General features: G+C 45.5%; 1 protein-coding gene across 1 annotated transcript in view; it reads right to left on the bottom strand.

Annotated features, from left to right (window-relative positions):
• Positions 1-9,213, bottom strand: part of LOC119389880 (lethal(2) giant larvae protein homolog 1-like) — a gene marked incomplete in the record, with an annotated part of 82,123 nt that extends 72,910 nt beyond the window's left edge. Inside the window, 2 exon segments of the mRNA XM_037657294.2 lie at positions 4,237-4,335; positions 9,068-9,213. Coding sequence (XP_037513222.1) covers positions 4,237-4,320 — 84 coding nt within the window.
• Between the last annotated feature and the right edge of the window lie 14,457 nt (positions 9,214-23,670).

The following is a 23,670-nucleotide window of genomic DNA, read 5'->3' as shown; positions in this document are numbered from 1 at the left end:
AAACAGCAAAAAAAGAAAACAGAAAGGCACTTCATGGCAAAAAAAAAAAAGTTTCAAGTACAGTGTAAATACAGTAGGCTCAGTAAACGGAAATCTGCTAAACGGAACCGTTGCTTAAACGGAACAAGTGCCTCCAATATAATTGGTTTTGTCCTTGGATTCTGCACCCCTGTTCCTCTCTCAGTAAACAGAACTCCTGCTAAACGGAACACATTTTCCTGGTCCTTTCAGGTACCGTTTAAACGAGAGTCTACTGCAGTAACCATTTCTCCTCCCAAAATAAGATATATTTTTATATTCTATTTTTCAGTTTTTCATACAGTTTTGAATTGTTTATTGCACAGTGTATTGTTGTGCATCGACCAACTTGGTGCTCCAACTGCAGTATGCTTAAATAAAGCAAATACATGTGTTTCTTTATTTTTCAGAAAGCCCTTTTCTAGGGAAAACATCGTGCAGCTCCCACTGTAAATGTGTGCATGCCAATAAGGAAAACTCAAAGCAGCAAGTACGCAAAACTGCATTTGCCATGGTGCTTGTGTTTTCTATTCCGTCCCAAGTAATTTGCACTTGTTATTACTTAAAAGTACTGTCACGTTTCTGCCTGTGCTGAAAACCAAGCTGACGATGAAGAAGCTCTCCAGAATGCAAGCGGACTTGAGAAGAAGAGTAACCTTGGGCTCGGCTCTTGCTTTGTTAACAACACATTGGTTCTAACTCGGCTGTTCCTCAAGTGACTAAGATGTTTAGGAAACTGTAGCGACATCAATCTTCAAACAAACACTCAATGCCTTTGGTACAAGTGTTTGTATTCAAGTACAAAGACACATTTTCGTCTCTCTCTGTCACAGATGCACGGGCATGAAAGCATTCTTGAGCCATCGTGGTCCGACATTTGTGTACACCCAAACATCACTGTCATCGAGCAAGGCGTCACTTGCGCAAATCCGTCACCCCAAGAAACAAAATTCTCCGGCAGCCGCGAGAGGATCCCGACAGTACGACGACGCATAAGGCTCAGCTGCACGAGACCCGGCAAAACACCTGCCGCCGCTACGACAGAGCTCAGATCACAGCTGCGACACCTGCGCAAGGATGCGATGCGCAGCCAAGAAGAAAGCAAAACAAACAAGAAACCCTCCCCATTCTGCGTGCCTTGCCTCTGTGCTGAGGTGACTCACGTTGCTCGGGAGCGGCTGCCAAAGAGATATGAAATTGAACCACGGGATTATGTCGGCAGCTGCTGTGTCGTAGTGAATTTATTCGCTGTGCATCTGCGAAGTGCATTTACAGCAGCATTCATTGCTTAGTCATCATTGTGCTGGCAGTATTATGTCTTCGTATGTCAGCAGACTGTAGTTCACAAAATTGAGAGCCCGTTTATTTCTTCAGGAGTCAATCTTAATGATCATTTTCTTCTGAAAAGCTCAGCATGTGATACAGCAGTGAAAGAAAGGAAAATTCGACAGCCCGTGTTCTGGAAGGTGGCTAAAATTTCACCACAAATGATATTCCAGAAAAAATAAAGTGACTAATTAGAAGATAGCTATGCTTAGATAATTTGACCCCATCTTGCCCTCACTTACATATGTTCATCTGTTATAATTTGGTTCAGTGCTACTTATAACTAGATTTGTTTAGCTGCCCACCTAACAGCAAAGAGTGCCCTACTGTTGCATGCAAGCGAAGATAAACGCTTCAGTTAATCGTCCATACAGCATAAAGAAATCATTTCTGCAGAGCATTAACTTGTGACATACTGTGGGGCAAGACTGAACACAAGGCAGCAAAATAAAAAGAAAAAGAAAGAAAGCATACAGTCAACATCACGGTTGTTATTTCAGCCCCTCACCTGGCTTCATCAGTAATTCCAGTGACACTGTCGTTTGTAAAGCACGTTTAGAGAGCACTCCAGAACAACAAGTCATCAAATCGGTTCGTTATTACAGAAGGTAGGAGAAATTTAATTGTTTTAATTTTCACACTACCAGAAGACACGCTTTACTGCGAACACACACACGACCTTCACTAGCCCCAACTAGTGCCTGAAAGTGAACCTCCTTCCCTGCCTTCTGAGTTCCTCTCCATCACGACACCAAGAATATAACTAAATTATTTTCACAGAATCAATTGTCAGTGGCATTAGTGTGTGAGTTGACATGTAGGTTCAGCGTGTCATATACTGTAGTTCACTGTGCAAGTCAACAGAAGTGCTTAATTTACAAACCACTAACTTTTCTTTCTGTGCATACCAACTTATGACTGAACAAGTGAATAGTTTCATACTGTAGAAAAGAGGTGACTGAGAGCAATAATATACTAGTATGCCAAGCATGTTAAAGGATAATAACCCACCCCCCCCCAGGGATCAGTATTTGCCACCCTTTCCTGCGTCAAACGGGCCGTAAATTTGCACTATTTGCAATCCGATTGTTTTGTCCAGTTCTCCACCCCCCCCATCCGCTGCAAGTAGCTAGATTGAGCATTCCTTTCCTTAACGCCCACAGGGCTCAGCAAAGCAGTGACATTATCAAAGTCCAGTGAAATGCAGTCATACAGGAAACAAAAGAGAAAAACCCACTCGAATAATCGCAGCTGAGGACTTCGACACGGGAGTCTTTCTTTTTTCCTCGTTTCTGTTCCGTTATGTATGCTCACGGATCAGAAAACAAAAGAAATCGTGAAAGATACATTATCGAAAGCCTTACGTGACTAAAAAAAAAAAAAAAATGCCCGAGTGCTCATAAAGATACGTCAAAGCTATCTCGGCTATCTAGCTCAAACACCCTCCTCACACAGCTGAAACGAGCCATCCAAGGAAAAACAACAACACTGATAGGAAGATAAGTGTCGAGAGAGAGAGAGAGACTATGGGAAGAGTGCATGTGTAAGAAATGCCAGTGACACCCTCACCAAGACCTCCCGCAGCCACACGACCTTTGACCCCTGGCCTGACATGTGCAGCACTTCGGCGGCACCGGAAAATCAGGTTACTCCTCGGTGACACAGCAATTAGGCATTCGCGCCTGCGGCCTTCACGGAGGTGAGAGGCAGACAGACTGGGCAGCCTGCCAATGCTAAGAGAGCGGCGCGATGTCTCATCGCTTGCGCGACTGCCTTTTTTTTTTCTTCCTTCCGATGCTACCTCTGACCACTAGGAAAAGTCGTAACCACGGGTATACGAGGCAACGTCACGTCACGATTTAGTCAGCTGCCGAAAGACCATGCGTGAGATTGGTACAAGCACTCTTCTTCCTTTTTTTTCTTTTTTTTTGTTTTTACTGCCTGTGAAGCACCCCGCCCAGCTGTTACCAACCAAAAGGTGATCATTAGCAACTAGGTAACACAGCAAAGCGAGTAGAAGCACTAAGGAAACACTCTACCACAACCCAGCCGGGTAAACCAACAAAATAATAAAGGCGCTGACATCTGTGCCCAAAGAAATGCAACAGAGTTGAAGGCAAATAGAAATGTGCATCATACTGCCCAAACAAGGCTAACAACGAAGAGCCAACCACATGCAAGTAATATTCTAACGATGCGATTGCAGCACCACGGCATTCAACTACCAAACCCCTGTGACACCACAGAAAGTAGCAATAAACTTCCATAGTTCCCGCAACTGAAATAGAGCAGTATTCCAAAAACAGGTTTGCAATTGCAGAGACTGCAATACTGCTTTCAAACTGCTTTAGATATGATGACACCGTCAGAAAATGATCCTCTTTGCTTCCCTAGAATGTTTGCCGAGTGGTATAATTCCGAACTATTGGTAACAGAAATGCTACTATACTCTGTTGCCTAAGAAAAATATGGAAGCTCCGCCCACACAATGCCGGCACACCTGCCGGGCCTTAACCAGTGAAGTACAGTCTTGCTATCTGGTCTCCACTCAAACCATGAGTACTTTTCCTCGGCTAATGTAAATACTGCACACATTAAGAGGTAAAGGTCTGTCGTTGCTACCTAAAATATTGTCTGACTGAGCAGAGATGTCAGAATCACTGATGGAATTTTCCAGGATGTTCAAGTTTCCAACCTAAAACCAGCAAAACAAACGTGTGTCTGCATGGGAAAGTAGACTATCCGAAACACTCCAGAAGTGCTTGACCTCAGGAAAATGAGTAAGCGCTATTGGATGGAGCACTTGTGCAATTTCTCTGCGGGAAGGACAGTGATCAATGCGGGCAACGCTGACATTTTTTTGCAATACAGAGTTCAACTTTATGCGCTTACCTTGTTGAAGGCAAACAGCTCCCGCTGCACCTTGAGCCTCTCAGCACTGACGTGCTGGGACTTCTTTGTGATGAACTTGAGCATCTTCACTATTCAGGCCTGCACATTGAAAACAAGCACCATTCTTTTAGTCACGCACTGATCAGTCTGTGAAAAAGCTTCAAGCGGCATAAACGAGCACAGCTGCACGTGACTTCAGAGAAACCCGAAAGCCCGCATCGGGCAATTCTATGGCTATGAGCAAAAAATAAAAGCACAGGACAGAAGGGGAGCCCTGGTAACTCAACCTTTTGAGAGCTTCGGGGCAGGTATGAGATAGATAGCCACAACAAAAGTGTCCCTTATCTGCGGCACTCCAGGTGCTAATTCTGGCCTGGCCAGACAGCTAACTCTTCACGTGCAGGCTGTCTGCGCCTGTGAAGCGAGGGCACAGATGGCGAAAACGTCTTTCCCATGTACCTGCCAATTAAAGGAACACTACAGAGAAAAGTGATTGTTCTTGTATTAGTTAACTGCCATTTCGTAACACAGAAAGCATCACCCTTGTCGTGAGAAGACACTTGGTAAGCGAGAAAACATGCGAAACAGAAATACGGGTGGCAGTGCAGCCTTGAGGTTTCCATGCCAACTGGCTGTGGCATCACAGATTTTGACTGTCTCTCTGATAAGGCCTACGTAGTTGTTTATTGGTCGAAATGAATTACACTGTGCTTAAAGGGAGCCAAAGAGACCTAACACTGCAGGTTTCAGGAAGTTTATTGAGTCGAAGTGACCAAAAAAAAAAAAAAAAAGCATTGATATTTGTGACTTCACATTGACGTTCAGGAGCTGAAGTTTCGGTGCGATATTGAACAAAACTGTGACCTTAATTCTTTTTTTTAATAACAAATATATAATGGTGAAATTAACGACAACAGCGTTCTCATAGAAAAATTTATCAGTATAATTTGATTTAGTGCTTCCCCTTAGTGTCCCTTTAATATACTAAAAACTCCATGAATTTGTACAAGGCCAATGATTAAATACGAGCACAAGTTTAGCATTCCAAGGGCTAGCCATGTTTAAAGAAAACATCGTAATTAAAAAAAAAAAGATTGAAAAAGAAATTGCACAGAAGTCTCTGCCCCACAAGGAGAACCACAAGCATGGTTGCTATGAGGCATGAACACATGCCTGATATTGTAGAACAGCATGATTCACCTTTCAACATCTTCTTTAATGCCTTACGACAGGCATACAATAGGTGTGATCTAATTCAACAATAGGATTTACCGCACCAAAATCATGATATGATTATGAGGCACACCATATCAGGGGACTCTGAGTTCATTTAGGCCACTCTTAGCTCGCACCTAAATCAACGCACACGGAAGCTCTTGCAAAGCATTTCGCCCCCACTAAAATGCAGCAGGACATCAAACCCATGTCCTCAGTGACACTTTACCTCCTAAGCTACCATGGTAGTTTGGCATTAAACGAGGCAACTTAACAGTCCACATGTGAAGGCGTTGACAAAGGAAAGAAAGTAAGCCTTTACAAAAGGCTTGATTCTAGCGGCATATGGGATGTCCCTGTTGTACAGTTTTATCTCAAAAGTTCTAGAGGGGGAGGCAAGCAGTCATCAACAATTTACTAGGAGTTTCACGCAATGACGTGAAGCATCAATGACTCACATTTTACGGGGATTTTTTTTTCTTTCATTCTTATTGCTAACTGCTTTGAACAGTCGATTGCAGCGATAGTGCAGATGCACAAACCGATGACAAAGGTCATCAAATAAATAAAAACAGAAAAGTTTGAAAGGTTGGTAGAAAGTAGTGCATCAGAACTAAGTAAAACTTGTTCCAGTGACTGTTCGTTTTCGACACCAACTGTATTTGAAGTTCAGACGAGACCGTTGCGACAAGTCGCTGTCACCACTGAACAGTTTGTGCTCATTTTTCATTTTGACGTTTGAAAACTCAGGTTGTAAATAAAATCTGATCGCCGCTTTTTATGCTGATGTTCAGGGAGAGACTTAATGATAACAAAGACAACTTGGTCAACTCGGCGACATCGAAAGTTTCTCATTTGTAGCGCGAAATATGATCACAGAATTTTCCAACGGTGGCACGCACCACAAATGCGGACATGGAAAGAAAGACATCATGTACTAGCAGCAGCTTTGACAGCATTCACAACAATAGCTTGCGCCTCATGCACTTAATATTTTTTCCAGTTCGCTCAACAAAGCCGAACAGATCCTTTTAGCTGCCCCGAGTGTGATGCTTCAAAATTACCATTTACGTGCAGGAAAGAAATCTAAGGCAAGACATACGATAGTGCTTTTAATGTCCCGGTGCTAGCTGTCAGTTGCGTGCAGTGCACGGCCCATATTAAGTCATTATTTGATTACTGCGTTCTACTGCATGCACATTTTCATAATTTTTTAAACGAATACACTCTGTCAATCTCCCTTTTTCGAGTGCACTCTCTATGGCTAGATATAAAGGTGGAGCCTTTTATAATTTTCCTCGACGTAGAATAGCATTTGGTCTTTGTGGGGTTAAGTTGTCAGCGCATGCCTGTATAAAAATTTTTTAATTCCTATCGAATTGTTGTTGACTTTGTAGGCACATGTGTGGTTTACACAAATACGCGCAATATGAAACACGTTTCAGCATGACTCGACAGAAACGCTGCCAGAACGGATTTGAGCGAAGAGCAATGAAAGGCAAAACATATTGCTCTCATAACCTTTCTTAGTGGCCCACAAATATTATGACATTAATTTTTCTTTCGCTGTTATCGTAAAACACAGTAGTACTGCATGGCATTGAAAAATTTATTTTCAGGGCTCTCAGATAATTTCTAGACTTTCATTAGTGGAGTACGTCTTTGACCTGCCTTTCTTTGTATGTCACTTTTTATACAACAGCTTGTTTGATATAATTCACAAGCTTGGTCAAAAAAGCACAATCTTATAAAAACTACTCTGTGTGCATGTTTTTTTTGTTTTTGTTTTTTTACATTAGCTCCACAGGTATCTCAACATAACGATATAGCCCACTGTCAGGAAATGAAACCGGGCTGTTTTCTCAAACCGCGTTTTGTGATAACATTGCAACGTTTTCTTTTCTTCTTCTTTTTTTTTTTACATAGCGAGCAGAATTCGAAACCACAGGCGCCCGTTGGGACACACGTTTTTAAAAATATTTTTCTAAATATTTCGTGTGCGGTGTGTGGACTGCTACGCTACACACATGAATGCTGGCCCTGGCTTTCTAACGCTAGCTTTTGCCGACGCAACCGTGTCTCGCCTGAACAGACAAAAAAAAAAAAGAAAAAGAAGCATCGCAGCGCAAGGTGTCAGCTTTCTCGTGAAACGTAGTCAGAGGCCAACGCCGCTGCTAACGCAACGAAAAGTAAATAAATAGACGAACAAAGACACGCTTTAGGCGCGAAGCAAAACTGGCGAGTATTGCGTGCGCGTGCTAGAGAAGAGGAAAAATAAAAAAGAAAACGCAGAGCACGAATGTTCTCATTTCACACTGCGGGCGACAGAACGACGACCAGCAGACGACACTGAGGCGAGAGCCCACCATTCGTGGGTTGCCTTCGTGTTAACATAAAAAAGAATGTCGGGCACCCTTGCAAACGACCGTCCTTGAATCGGAAGACCGTGCGAACTCTCAGCTGCAAGTCGACACCGACTCGGGAAACGCGGCAATGTCAAGGCGCGTCGGAGTTCTGCCGCGCGCACATACACCACGCCAAACAATGCACATCCCTCCGAGCGTCGCGTGAAACCGTACAGCCTTCACAAACACACAGACGGCGGCAAATTAAAAAAATAATAATCGAGACGAGGCTTCAAACGGCGTCATGCAATCCGTACAACGCGCTGTTGTCGGATGACACTGAACGCCATCAACCTAACAAAGCGTGGTTTCTCTTTCGTAGCAGTGCGTGCAGCGACACACCAACACGAGGTTGAATAAAGAGAAAGAAAGAGACGCGGAATGTCGAGCTGCGGCCGCGATGTAGAACTTTCTTTCCGGCGGTTAAAGTGAAACCCAGCAGATTAGTTGGCGCCTACTACAGGAACGCGATCGAGATGGAGCAACAACGCATTTTTTCCAAGCGGCAACTTGAACGCGATTGGAAGGGGAAAAGAAACGGGGCAATCGTGACAGCTCAGCCAGCGCCTAGCGAGACGGCCGATGTCCGATTTCATAGAAAGACCAAGCCGCCCACAGAAAAGGACGCAAACGTCTACCGAGAACCTACCGCGGTGTTGTTAGTACGAATACTTTAAAACTTTCACTAAAGAAATCGCATCAGACTAACTACGAGTTTCCAAGCCTGTCACGCCTTTTTTTCTTTCCTTCCAAGCGCGATCCCCTCCCCGAGTTGGGCGTTGACATCGGCTTTTGACAAACCAGCCTCCATCGGAGTCCTTTTTCTTGCTTTGTTGATACTTTCTGGGAACGCTCAGGAACTGACAAGTTGACGGCGCGCCGCATAAAATGAACTGGCCGAGAAACAGTGAGTTTGAGGATTAGAAAACGATGCTCTTAGTTTGGGCAAGGCCATCCGAAACAATTGGCGAGCCAAGTAAAAAAAAAAAAAAAAAAACACCGCGAGCCGCCGCAGCAAAGTTGCCGAAGGAGCGGTCAGTGCAGCGGAGAGAGCGGCTGCACCTGAAGGCCGGTTTTATAGGTTAGGCCTAACGCCGCTCCGAGCGACATTTGTGTTTACGTGACAAAACTCCGCGCGGAGTAGCGCCTGCCGAGACGAAGTTTGATCAATCGGCCACGACGCCGGGAGGGAAAAACGGTAGCGTACTCACAGTGAATGCTCTTCAAAGTGTAAACATCCTATGACGGACTCTCCAACACTTCAAGCAAACCGGCAACACACACAAACGGCAAGACACTCAACGCATGTGTCCACACACAGCAGCGCGTACCTGCGCGCGACGGGACGCTGTATTCATGCGCCCCTGAAGAATTTCGTTTCTCAGGGTCTCACAGGCGTGCAAATGGAGTCAATACTGGTCGTTCATCTCACGAGAAACGCTCTCAGAGCCACATATATGCGGAATACGGCAGAAATGTAGCCGAAAGCCGAACGTTGAGTGGGACGGACTATTTTCTATCTCGGCTGCATGACGTCACCGCCCAGGGGCGCATCGCTTGAATAGGCCATTGACTCGTGCGCGCACCCAAGCTTTCAGTTTTTTCTGGGTGTTTATTGTTACCAGCCTTCGGGCACAAAATGCGAGGATTCGCGCTTCGAGAGGTTTCGAGACTGTCCAGCCGCTCGCGTCTTCATCCTCAAGCGAGTGCAATCGCGGGTAGACGGGAGCGTTTTGCAAGCCCTGTTCGTAATAACCGGCGATCGCACTATGCGGAGCGAAATGCGCCGCGCATAAAGGAAAAAAAAACAACGGAAAAATAAAAGAGGTGAACGCGGGCGTGGCAAAGGCGACGCGGATGCGGCCTGTTCCGTTTTGCCCGTGCCGGGTCTGCCTCCATAAATATTTGCGGTGTCGCTGGCGAACCGCAGAGCCATAACGGGAAACTCGTCCCGTGTCTAGGCGAACTACTGGGCGCGCCAACGCATAAAATGGGAAAAACATGAACAAAAATGTGGACGCGCTCACGAAGAGAAACTCGGTATAAACTTTGGCCCGCGTGCCGACGTAAACTCGATGCGGAGAATTCGCATATTAGCACTGACTTGCCGTTCGCGCGCTCATAAACTTGGCATATTTTGCGCCATTTGGTGTTTATTTTAAGTGCACGGGCTTCGCGGGCTGCCTGCTCCCGTTTATTTGCTTGTTTATAAAGCGAGCGATTTGTACATCTTGCATCTTGAAAGGTTTTCTTTATTTTTATCGGTGGCTGCAAGTTGGTGGCGGCCGCGCGCATATCTTGATGTGAACTTGCTCCACATCAACTTCTCTCGCGCCGCGCGCTGGTCTAGAGGTCAAGGGCCTCGGGCCCCGTGCGCGCCGTTTCCGGCACGGTTATATGCAAATGATAACCACGTCGTAATTAATCGTTCCTTGATTTCCACATAATGCCCGGCGAACAATTGAAGGAGAGCGCGTTTAGACAACAGCAGCGTGTCACGGCAGCATTTTTCTTTTCTCCCGTTTCAGCTCTCTCGTTTCGTACTCATTACATCATTGTTACTTTATTCATAGTCGGCTACAGCCTAAGCAACAATTTAAGCTCCGCCCACAGCCGTCGCTGCTCTCCAACCGAGACAGAATTCGCATAGACGCGCTCATCTATTGGCGTTTGCTCAATTACATGACACAACATGACACAAGCACGTCTCGCGTATTTCAGGTAGGTGATTTTCCCATATAAACATGTTCGTGTCGCTGGTTTTCGATCAAAAGCTTGAACTTCCTGGCAAAATTCAGCAAAAACTCCGACATCACTGCTGAGCCAAACGTAATATTTTAAGAAAGGACGACCAACTTTTAATTCATCATATGCGTAGTATTTACATTAGCAGCGAAGAAGTGCTCATGGCTAGAACGCAAAGCCCCTAGCACGATTCTCCTCCACAGATGAATGACAGGCACCGCAGTTCTGGGGCGGAGCTTGTATTTTTTCTTAGGTTGTGACCATGTTGTAACCGACTACAGGCATCGTCGCGATGCATTTCGAAGTTGCTTGAGTACAAGTATATTATGAGTTCGTTGAAACCGTACAGCAGTGGCGTAGCCCGTAGTAGGGGGGGGGGGCACACCGGGCCTGTGACGCCCCCCCCCCCTCGATTTTTTTTTTCACCATGGCATACAGAGCACAAAATGACACTCGACGACATCTGCCTGCCCGGCCCCCACATCAGATCAAGGAGTGCCCCCCCCCCCCCCTCCCGAATAAATTTCTGCTCACGCTCCTGTCGTACAGTGAAGCACCAAGTAAAGGAGCTGCTGAGCATAATGTGATTGAAAGGAGAATTAGAAGCAAAAAGAAGGAAAATAACGTATGTAGTCGGCACTAAATGCACGTCTATTATGGTTCTTGTGGCTTCCCAATATTGGATGGAATCGGTTTATACAGAGCACACCTGGCTGGCCTGCGCTGGTTGCCACATATGATCAACTGTTCATCTGTAAATACGGAATATAGTATACGCTCTCACATAACCAAACTTTTGAACTCATCCAGCTTCGAAAACTTTCAATGTGCAACAACGGCTTCTTATAAGTAAGGACAAAGGTACTTCGCGAGTGTTATTCCGGTGTCGGGACGTAGCCAAATTCCTTCATGATGTCGAACTTGTCACCATCTTGTCAGTCCTGACTGGCCGAAACGGCTTGTATACGATGCCTCTCTGATTGGCTCTGGAAATGTACAAAGGCCGGCATTTCATTTGGCAATAGGGAGGAATTGGATTGCAAATGTGCAGAACAGCATCATCTTTAAAAATGCACGATCGTGGCAATCTTGATGCATCAGAGAGAGAGATAAACTTTATTTACAATAAAAAATTCTTTTGGGGGGAGATTTTGTGTATTTCGGTGCGAATATGAAAGATGGAATTACTACTCGTTGTGATTTGTATTATTACAGTAAACGTACTGCAGTAAAACTGCAAATCGAGTTTTGAAGTGATAGTATATACGTTCTGGCGGGAACAAAATGTCACCCGTCGTGGTAGCTCCACCAAGTTCGAGGGCGAGGGTTCGATTCCAGGCCACGGCGGCAGCATATCAGTGGTGCTAAGGCAAGCTCCGAAGAAAGCAAACTTCTTTTAGAGTGTAGAGAGTTTTCTTGAGCGAGTCGACTTATAACTAATGGCAACACTTGCGATATGGCTGTTGCTCCTTCGAGGTAGGCAAATTTGGTCGGTTTCCCACTGCCCCTTGTGCGAGACAGTGAAGGTGCCGTGTGCCGTAAAGACACCATAGTAAATTTCACTCCCTTCAGCTTGTCCCGTACACTGCTGTCGTGTACGGGACAAGATAAGAATGCGCTTTTCGGTGCTTATCTATTGTTTGCGAATAATACTCATTAATCTCGCAAGCATATTTCTTTTTTTGTTGTTTTTTTATTGAAGGGCTGAATAGAGGTTTGGTGCCATTCTTCAACGTGTCGTTTCAGGTAAACGTTCAGGAAGCCAACGGCGCATTCGCGTTATGAGCGTGTGACGCTGTGTGCTCGACAGGAAAGCATGAAGCGAAGACTGTTAATTAGTTATCGCTTGTCGTTTTTCTTTAAGATAGGATTTTTTTTTTCACATGGTCGAATGGTGCAATAGAGGTTTCAGCCTAATACATCGACTGAGAACAAAAACAAGGTAGCTTTCGACTTCGAGTCGTCTCAGGCGAATGCATAAGGGACCCTACATGAGTTTCCTGTCTTGCATAATGTCTGGTAATGAGGCTAACCGCTGCCAGTCGACGGACTGCTTTTTGTTTTAGCCTTTGGTGAAGCGGTGGAAAAAACGCACCGTTGCAATTTGTAGCGTTGTGCGATGTCACGAAAACAAGTTTCAGGATACGAACAATGTTCGTTTTGAAAAGCCATTCTTCGCAAGAGTACCTATTGGCAGACTGCCACATCAACCTACAGAAAGCGCCCTTCCATATGTCGTTCGTTCTTCGTCGCCACCTGAATCGTAACTGCTCGGCCTCGCAACAGGAAACACCTTGCTTATGCGCGTATATCGAATCCTGCGTAGCCAAAACCGGCGCTGTATATAAGCGCACACTGCACCGCCCGTGGCGTCAGTGGCGCGGAATCGGAAATGAAAACGCCACACTGCGCAGCGGTTGGCGCGCACATGTTGCGCGATACGAATACGGTCCGGCCGTATACACACACCCAAGAGATACAGGGCTTCGTCGCAACGCTGCAGTGAACAGTGAAGCGTCCGCACCGAATAGCAGGTTCCGCCGCCGATTCCCTCAGCACCAACCATCATCGGCAATGAACTGCAACCAACGCCCTGGCGGCGCTCGTCACGTGACCCTGCCTCCCCCCACCTCCCTTCATCACCGACGAACACGCACAAAAACAGGAACGCTTTGCGGTGTGACGTAGTTGACGACGCTAACTGCTGTTTTCGGTCGGAAATGAAGGCTGCACAGTGAAGTGTAGAGATCTCTCTCACATCACCGCCCTCTCCCACGCCTACGCACGTTTTCATTTTCTTTCTTTTATATATATATTTTTTTGCTCGCTTACTTGGCTCTTTTACTACTCATCTGCGCCAGCGGATGGGATCGCGCTCTTTCTTGAAGCGAGTCGGCTCGGAAACGCCTCTTTCCTGCCTCGCGAACTGTGTCGTTGGCCCGCCGACGAAACGTATATACGTCGTTTCGATTCGTGTAGTACACGCTCAGTTGCGCCGAGTCGTGCTAACTCGTTCTTTTGTTGTCCCTTCGTTTCACCTTCTCCCAACCCTCCTCCTCGTAAAGTTTAAAACTGCGCGAAGGAGACAGTACGAAAACAGGAACACGTACGCACACACAAGCGCAGATCTACGTGACGTTATGCGACGTCATTATGACGACATAGGATGACGTCATCAGATTATCATTGTTTGTTTTTTTTTTTTGCATCACTAGTATCGACGCCGTCGACCGGTCGCTTTTCGCGTTTGAGAAGGCATCTAAAAGGCTTTCGCCTTAACAGCTGCGCAACAAATGTCTTCTATAGTGCTAACCCACCCACATTGTGTAGCGTGGTACGATAAATACTACTGACCGAGTTCGACTACCACACTTACTTACCACACTGTAAAAATCGCCATCTTGTCGACTCTGATTGGTCCAGAGGGTTGCTGCGCAGCCTCTATGATTGGCCTAAAGTGCTGTGCCATTGCAGAATTCGACAACATGGTTGAATATCCAGGAGTGCTTTTCTGGACTGCGTCGAATTCCGCCACATTGTCAAATTTCGTAATTTCGGCAACTTAAGCCGATCAGAGAGGCCGTAGCGACCGCATGGGCCAATCGGCGTTGGCAAGATGGTGAATTTGACAACACGGTGAAATTCGACAGTATCCAAAATAGCACCCGTGGGATGCTTTCTCTGGAGACTGCCGAATTCGGCCATGTTGTCGAATTCTGCAATGGCGGCATTTGAAGCCATCTGAAACCGTGACAAAGAAACCGGGAGCCAAGGCAAGTGCAGTGAAAAATCCCTAGCGGCCACAGGAAGCCTGCACGCGCACCAAAGCTAGTATAGAATATATGTTTATTTCACGAGCAATACTGACGATGATGAGTAAGAGAAAAAGGTGGCTTGCAAGGCAGCTCGACAAGGCTCTCACCCCCTGTAACTCGGACATGGGTCAGCATTTGGCCACAAACCTACAATCAATGTAATGCACCAATACACATAAAAATCATGCATACGAAATTATTGAAATAACATAAGGTGCACCCCATGACCATCCAGAAAAGTAGTACAAAAAATGAAAGAAAAACGATACAATGAATATATGGTACATAATTAATTTTGCAGGAATCCTGACAAGATAAACAAATACAACGAAGACGTAATTAATGATGGCGACAGTAATTAGAAGTCAGACATCATGTACACTAAATAACCCCAATTAATAAAATTTAATTAAACATGTGGATACAATTTGGGCCGATCCCGGAGACACTTCACCCCCAATTCGATGGGGGCGAAATGCAAAGAACGCCCGTGCACTTAGGTTTGGTGCACGTTAAAGAATCCCAGGTGGTCGAAATCTAAAACCTCCGCCCCCTCCCCCAACTATGGCATCTATGATAATCATATCGTGGTTTTGGGACGTAAAACCAAAACAATTATCATTACACATAAGGCGAAAGCCTTAAGTGTAAGAATCAGGACGATATGTAATAAAATGGGTTATTTAAAGCACTGCGTACGCTGCAGTGGGAGAACGGAAAGCTAACCCTAAATCTAACGCATTCGCCGATATAAATTTTATGAACGTTAAGAAGGAACTATACATGCGTTCAGAAAAATGGCCAACGAGTATCTACTCTACTATGGGAGAGCGTAAAGGCCGTCCCGAAACCCCGCTGTATTTAGAAGTTTATTCCAACGCAAGACGCCATAACAACACTGAGGCACAGTGCTAGTATTACGATACAACTATAGGGCAATAACATATAAAAAGGACTCAGTGCTCCCTATTTACACGACACATTTTCAGAGGAATGTCCAAGTCCCTGGATATCACTAACACGTGCTATTACTGACCAACCTACACTGGTATAACTGTCACACAATACACGATTTCCGGAATATGCATTTAGAAAAATTTATTGTGTCAATTACACAAGATACCTAAATTGTGTTTAGAGAGATTTATTATATCAGAGACGGTCAGCATCGTTCGAGATAAATGGTTAACGATTTAGGATAATATACTCACACTACTATTCCTACTATGGGACAGTAATTATATAGCTTTCTAGGCGCCGGGGAAGGCACCGAGGAGACATCGACCACGGCCGCTCGAGCGGACGTGCATCAACATGAGAAAAAAACTCGGAGGACGCTTGCGCTTCGCCTTCAAGAGTAGAACGCGATAGCGTAATCAGGCCCCGTGCGCATCGCCTTCTCACTTGCTAGCCTGGCTTTGGTTCTCGGTGCATGCCTCAACCGTACCGTAAGGAAACGAACGTCTTTGCGCGGAACATTGACCGTTTCAAAACAAACTATCCTAGAATGTCTGCTGCAAGTATACAGTTACGAGGGGCACACTTCATCCTTCTGCGAATCAGGCCCACTACGCGTCCGTAAGGTAACACGCGAGCGTACGCAGCTGCTTTTTTTTGTTTAAATATGAAAAAAAAAAAAACTTTGTTGATGCTTTTGATGTTGATGATGATTAAATATGTATGGCCGCTTTGTAATGAGTGGACCTGTAAAACACCCACTCGTTGCGCAATTCGCATGTTTTACACCTGGCGCGATTCTACCAGCTATACGCTTCCGCCACGCAATATTACATGCGTTAAGGAGACTCCTCCCACCACATAACATTCATATAGTGTATTTTTTTTTTTTCGAAGCAGTTTTAAGCAATGGTGCGGCTCTGTGGTAGACCTGCTTACCACGCAGAAGGCCTGGCTGGGTTCGATTCTCACTCGAACCTAAGACTACTATTATTTGTTCTATTTGCACCTTTCTCATTTTTTCGCACACAGCAACCGACATCAACACCAGAATTTATGCGAAATGAGCTCTTTTATGTGTGTTAAGAAAGAGTTTTCTTCCGTCGAGGTACGATAACGTGACGTAAACAACAGACCGCAAATTCAACATGGCGGCCAAGGCGTCGGCGGTGGCTCGCATCGGCGCATTCGCAAACTACCCGTGCAGCGCGACAAGACTCACTGCCTCGACAAGGACGCGTTCCTCGAGAACCTGGTTTGGATTACGATTGACGAGAACACTGGAAGTAGAAAAAAGGTGTAGCAGCAGCGAGTCGGCGTGCCCCAACGTGCCTCGCGTTTTGCAAAGCCGGGTGAATCCGCCGCCGCCGCCACTGCTGCCGTGTCCGCTTATGTGGTTTCTGCTGGTGTATCTCCCGAAACGGCGGTTTGAAAAGGTGAAAGCTATTTATTTTCCGTGTTTTGCATACTTAACTTGAATTTGGTACGAAATTAAATGCTCAGGAAACGGGGAAAAGAGAATTAATTCTCGAAGTGGCGAAGGCCGCGGCGGCGGCGACAGTATGCGGGAGAGGCAGAACAAATGTGAACGTTTCCGACGCGCGCGAAAACGGTTTTCCGGACGCTCTGGCGCTTTCGCTTTCTCTTCGCTTCTCAAGTGTGAATGCGCCTTTAGAAATCTCTGTGTGGTTAGAATAAGTTTATTCCGTCGTAGTAAGTAACAAACACTTAGAAACAGTATCCAACGCCGTGTTTAAAACAAAAATTTAAATATTAAGAGTTTCATTAGACTAAGGCAGGGCAGAACACTGTCCCAGTACCAAAGATTTCACAAAACATATGTGTTTAGAAAAGTTTATTGTGACAGACGGTTCACATCAATAACAACAATACAACGTACAAGAATAAACCACTTCAAGTCACATTGTTGCATGAAGATGAGTGGCCTCCTTACACTGGCGGAAAGCCATGCCATTACAACCGTCCCTACGCACAGCCCACGCAGCAAAGAGAGGTTTTTAACAACGTTAGAAAACGCGCTAAGATAGGCGACGCTGATAATGATAGATTTCGACCCTGAATCTTGCAACCCGCAAAGACTTAAATTTGCATTCCAAGATGCATGGCCAGAAAAAGTCGTACTCAGCTATAAACAGATCTCGTTCTCACATATAATAGTCAATATCGCCCACCACAATTAATCTCAAAGTGAATCAGCTCACGGGCTTGTTGGTACAGAACAGACGTCACATATGTTCTTCATCTGTAGTACGAAGTTCGTACAGTGCAAAAAAAAAAAAAGAAAGAAAACAGAATTCGTTTGAATTACTTAATTCCCTTTCTGTCTACATAGGCATGAGCAAGGTTGCGTTTTTTTTTGGGGGGGGGGGGGGAGGGGAAGGGCTCCGCTGTCCCTCCCCCCCTTCCCCCCTGGCGCAGCCCCTAGACGCTGGGTAGGCCCTTCGGGTTGTCCTTAACCAGGCCGTGTGATGGCAGAACAAAGAGCCCTTGATGAAAATGTTCACTAGTTACGAGAACGTTTATGTCGAGTGAGAAGAAAACTCCTATTATGCTACACTCTTATCACGTCGCCTATAATATAGGACCCACAATGAAACAACAAAGCTCTGAGCTAGTTAGTAGGTATTCGTGTTAAAAAGACTGAGCGTTCATGTTAAAAAGATCGGTCTTTGTGGTGTCTCTACTTCTCTCATGTGTCTGCGTTTGCACGCCCAGTCTTTTGAATCCGACCAACAACTTTGCTTGCAGTTCAGAGCGTGGTTATACGCGCCCATGCCGGGCCACACGCAGCCATCCAGCAGCAGTTGTGCCACGCAGCTGTTCTTAATCGCAGCCAGACGTGTTATCCATATGGGCGCCGTGCTCGCATCTGCATACAATCCTGACTACGTAACTATAGTGAGGCTTTTTTGTGTTTATCTCGCTCTCGCACTTCAGGTATATATATATATATAACAAAGAAGAACTGGTGTGTGTATATATATATATATATATATATATATATATATATATATATATATATATATATATATATATATATATATATTGTGAGCGCTGACTGTGTCGGATCATCTTCACTTGTGCATACAAATCATCGTGATCATCATCATCGTGTTGGATCGCCGGTGTTCGGTTTTTAGGGGCGAAGCTCCTTAAGGCGGCACCAGTTCGTCCCTCGTAGTCGTAGTAGTAGTCGTAGTGCGTAACCAGTCTTACGCTTTGACCTCCAAGGTGGTGCCGGTGGGAGATTTTTCCTGTGTATTGTTGAACAATAAAAAATTCGCAGCGTGCGCGTTAACTAAAAGCCGAATTCTTCTGTCTCTCATTCCCCATTAGCAGCCATTGGCATGTTCCAGTAGGAAACGTTAGTAGAAGTAGAAGTGTAAGTGTTAGCTAAAAGCCGACTTCTTCTGTCTCTCATTCCCATTAGCAGCCATTGTTTACCTCCAAGGTAGTGCCTGGTGAGATTTCTCCTGTGCGTGATTAAACAATAAAAATTTTGTTCAAAACGCCGTCGATTGATGAAATAAACCAACGAAAGACGCCAGATGTTTTGTAAAAGCAAAACGAAAGAACGCCAGATGTTTCTAAAGCAAAGCGAAAAGACGCCAGCTGCTTAACGAAAGACGCCAGATGTTTTCTAAAGCAATGGTTTTCTAAACAATGAAAATTCACAGCGTACATGTAAAATTAAAGTGAGCTTCAAGTCGTCATAACTCATCGAACCTTTAGTATAAACGCGCCCGATCTCACGTCGGTGATGATGTACTGGGCAGAATTCACGGAAGATTCACGGTTTACCGATGAACCTCCGCAGCTTCGCCCACTCATCATCATTCACTCCGTGGATATGCTGTGATTTTTTGGTTCGCGCGCCTTTGCTGTAAATACAACAATCGTTCCGTCGTACCTGACGTCGTCTCACCATATATATATATATATATATATATATGCACTAGCGCCGTTTACAATTGCCTTCCTAGTCATTACTGAAAGGAGTCATTAGAAGTAAAATATATCTATCTATCTATCTATCTATCTATCTATCTATCTATCTATCTATCTATCTATCTATCTATCTATCTATCTATCTATCTATCTATCTATCTATCTATCTATCTATCTATCTATCTATCTATCTATCTATCTATCTATCTATCTATCTATCTATCTCATTTGTAAATATTCCTTCACGAATTTTGTATGGTACGCCGTCAAATAAGTGAGGGTCAGCTGAGGCGTAACAGTTTGTCCCGTGTGAATTGAGAACCACGCAGTCTTTTTCTTTTTTTTTTCCAATATTTATTTCTCCTCGGACCAATTCTCTAAACTTCCACAGTAACGCTGATCGGACAGAGCTACAGTCGGGATATCTGCATGGTGTGGTAATGCTTTCGTAGCACTTGCTGTCAGTGCCGTTAGCCAGGAATTTATTACGGAAGGGGCACGATGAAAGGGGGCGCATCATCCGTTCCCTCCCCCCCTCCCCTTCCCCTGTTTTAAAGTGAGCCTGTGTCATGTGCAGACGTGCGCAGTCGTCGATTTCGAAACTACAAGGAATGCTTGACCAGCGCCAAAGGAGCGCTGCAATAATCTTTCCCCATGACCATGGTAAGAAAACGATTCCGATTGGTATCAGAGGCTCCTGAGTACATGTGAGCCAAAATTATAGCGCAGCTCGCTGCCTGGAATTTAGAATTAAATTTCAAAGTCGGCTGGAAATCGCTCCTTATTCTCTCGACAACTGACGTCATAAACGCAAATGACCGCGCCATAAACCCGAAGTCCACGGCCATTGGCTGATTTGAGCATCGTGAGCTGCATAGTCACCGCGGCCGCCGCGGGATTCCGCGACGTGCCCGCGCGCGCGCTGGCGATCACACTGAAATTAAGCAGAGCGTTCGAAGAAAAAAAAGAAAAGAAAAGAAAGTGCTGAATGTCATGACGCGCGTTGACGAACGGACGTAGCTTCTTGACCCGTTGTCATCCGCCCCTGCGTAGCTTTCAGTGCGCTCGCTGGTACGCGGAGACGTAGGCAGAAATTCGTTTAGGGGGGATGAGGGGGGGGGGGGGGTCGCTTGTTCTTGATCTGAAGTGGGGCCGGGCAGGCAAGTGTGGTCGGGTGTCATTTTGTGCTCTGTATCCCATGGCAGAAAAACATTACGGGGGGGGGGGGGGTCACGTACCCGGTGTGCCACCCCCTGGCTACGCCACTGCCGCCAAATTGCTGTAACTCCGCTCGCACTTGACGGATTAAAAAAAATTTTTTGCGGCAGTCGATTCGTGAGACAATAAGCTATTTTAATGAAGCCACTCGATGACTGCTTGGATAAGTCTTGCAGTGCCTTTGGCCGAAAAGACGAAAACAGTACAGCTCGAGCTCGCACGTTGTTGTAGGTAATGCAACAATACGAGGTAGCAGCAATGTCCAGTGGGACGTGCGGAAAGTTTACAAAAAAAAAAAATATTCTACGCGCACGCGCGCAACGGTCTCGCACACAGACACGCAAGTGCGCTCGCTCGCATCACGTCCGTTTTGTCACCCAATGATGATACGCGGGCTCGCCCTCTGAACGCGCATACGCAAAACGACACGTCGCGATTTTCCCGAGCTCCGGCATCGTCTCGCGTTTCGCCAGCGTCACTCTGTCAGCGTGCCCGCCGCCAGACAGACCACGTCGCTGAATACACGTACAACGAACAGCTCAGACACGCACGGGCTTCGTGGCGTCGGCGGTTAGTATATATAGAGTACACATACGGGCGTAAGGCCGAGGCGTGCTCTAATTAAGCGCGCCAACCTCCGCACACACACCGAAGCTCTGCCCGCTCCCGTCCTCCGAACTATAGAACACACACAAGCACACACCCTGTGCGTATACTTCGAAATACTTGATAACGGGCGCCTTTAATGCGTTCCGACGCGACGCCTGCGCCCGTGTTTATGCATACGAAGACGCCCTTAATTAAGCGCGCCCCCAAACCCCTTGCCGCCGCCCAGCGCATAGATCACCCGTCTCGGAACTGTTTTAATTGTGCCTGTTGCGAAGCTATGCTTCCGAAGGAAGTCACGTGGCTCATGAAAATGACGCTTGTGAAAATGAAGCGTTGTGTTCAGAGAGAGAAATACAAAGAAGGGATAGGCAGGGAGGTTAACCAGGATTGAAGTATACGGTTTGCTACCTTACGCGATCACTTTCTGTTCATATATACATGATAGCTGAGGAGATCGATATATACACAGATCGATAGATAAGCTGAATAGTAAGGACGAGATGGTAGGGGAACAAAATAACTATAGTCGGTTACAAGTTAATAAGTCCGGAGAGGGGGCCCGTCCAGATTACCGAAGCGCCATACAGCTGATGGCCTCCGCGACTAAAGAAATAGTCCCGCTCGTGCACTCGGCAATGCTCTCCGAAGGCGGGGTCGCCGGCCGCCCGGCTCATGACGTCAGTCTGGAGCGCGCGCCCATCGGTGTAGACTTGTACGCATCCGCCTTTTAGGACATGCCGCGGACTTCTAAAGTTGTAGCCGACTATATAGGTAGAACGGTATGTAAATACGAATGGACAGGCAAACTACATACAAATAGACGAACCGATATATAGATAGACGAAGAAACAGAAAGAAGAAGATGGCTTCCGCGCTCGAGTCGTTTTGGGCAAATGCACGAGTGACCACGTGACTTTTTGACGTCAGCCAGTATCATAAGAAATTTAAACATCGCGGAAGGAGTAATGATGACGACAGCTGATTTTGTCCACACATGCCGACTTCAACACGCATCTAATACTGTAGGTGCGGAATTGGGTTGCCAGCGACAAAAAAAGAAAAAAAAAGTATCGATGCTTAGCCCCTGTAGACGGTGACAGTGCCCGCAGCAAGTATATGCATATTGTCTTGCCCGAAATTCACGCATTAGGAAAAGGAAACAGTAAGAGGGCTTTCCATTGTGATATGGCTGTTCAATAGCGACAAAAACGAGGTATAAGAAAGAATAGAAGGAAACCAGAGAGGAGTCGACCTGCAGCCTTCGTGTACTCGCATGTCATTGTAGAGATTGTCAAGGACGATTCGCGACCTCCAGGTGACCACCTTCGTTTCCCGACCTTCATCGCCTCTTCAGTTTCACCTGGATTTCTGAGACCGATAATAACTCGATCCCTATTGTTTCTTTTTTTTAATCTGTCGCTTTCGTCCCTACATATATATCTGCTAATTATCTATCGACTCGTAGACGAGAATACACTTCCTGCTCCTTTTTTTTTTCCTTTTCTTTTTGCCCCTACGAGTGCCGGTGTTTATCTCTGGCGTATAGTTAATCGTTTATGCATATGTAGCGGTGAATAATAATAGGCGGGCGTCCGTGGAGCAAGGTAGATAGGCGTACCACACGGCCATCATAACTAGTTAATAGGGCGGGTGCTGGAGGCGACCGCTAATTGAAGGTGTTAATTAACGAGCTTCTCGATGCGAGTGAAGGAACGCGTATGTGAAAAACCAGCTGCCCGCGTCCACGTGTTTCGTGGCACCGTACGTCCAACTCTCGCCTTTCAGCACCTACACTCAAAGCTAGCGAATATTACTAGATGAATACTATACTATAATACGTCCCTGCTATTTCAGCAAGAGGTCACATATAAATCACTCTTAGGAGTCTACGCATGTACGTCGAATTTATTGGGGGATTTTTCTTCTGTTTTTTTTTTTTTTTACAGTTGCGAACTTTAAGTCAAGTCGAATCAAGTTTATCAGCTTAAGTTTATCGACTTTCAAGCACTCTTTTTATACGCTTCCCTACGGATTAGACGCCTCAAAATCGTTCCGCGATTTCGCCAGAAAAAAAAAAAAAAAAGAAATTCCGGCCGATCCCACGCATTGTGGGAATCGATTTCATGCGAAGCAGTCAGCGAGTATTTGCCTATGCGAACGTTTGTAATTATTATTATTATTATTATTATTATTATTATTATTATTATTATTATTATTATTATTATTATTATTATTATTATTATTATTATTATTATTAATCTTCTATACATGCGTTATGTGTAGAGCTCCCCTCGAAGTCACCTGTTACGTACGGATTGGGGAGGCGTTCTGTAGTGTATGTGTTCTCGTTTACCAAGCGATCGTTGACTGCAAACGTGGCGCTGTACGTATATGTGATCATTCGTTTGGAAGGCTGCTATTTGGAGCACGTTGAATACGTACTGCAAAATGCGCCCAGTTTCCAAGTATAGGTGGCTCTATATATACCGTGTGTTTCTCTA

This window comes from Rhipicephalus sanguineus, chromosome 4 (assembly GCF_013339695.2).
Source record: "Rhipicephalus sanguineus isolate Rsan-2018 chromosome 4, BIME_Rsan_1.4, whole genome shotgun sequence".
NCBI classification, from domain to species: Eukaryota; Metazoa; Arthropoda; class Arachnida; order Ixodida; family Ixodidae; genus Rhipicephalus; species Rhipicephalus sanguineus.
The sequence above is the reverse complement of the archived record's forward strand: the minus strand, read 5'-3'. Positions and strand labels throughout refer to the sequence as shown.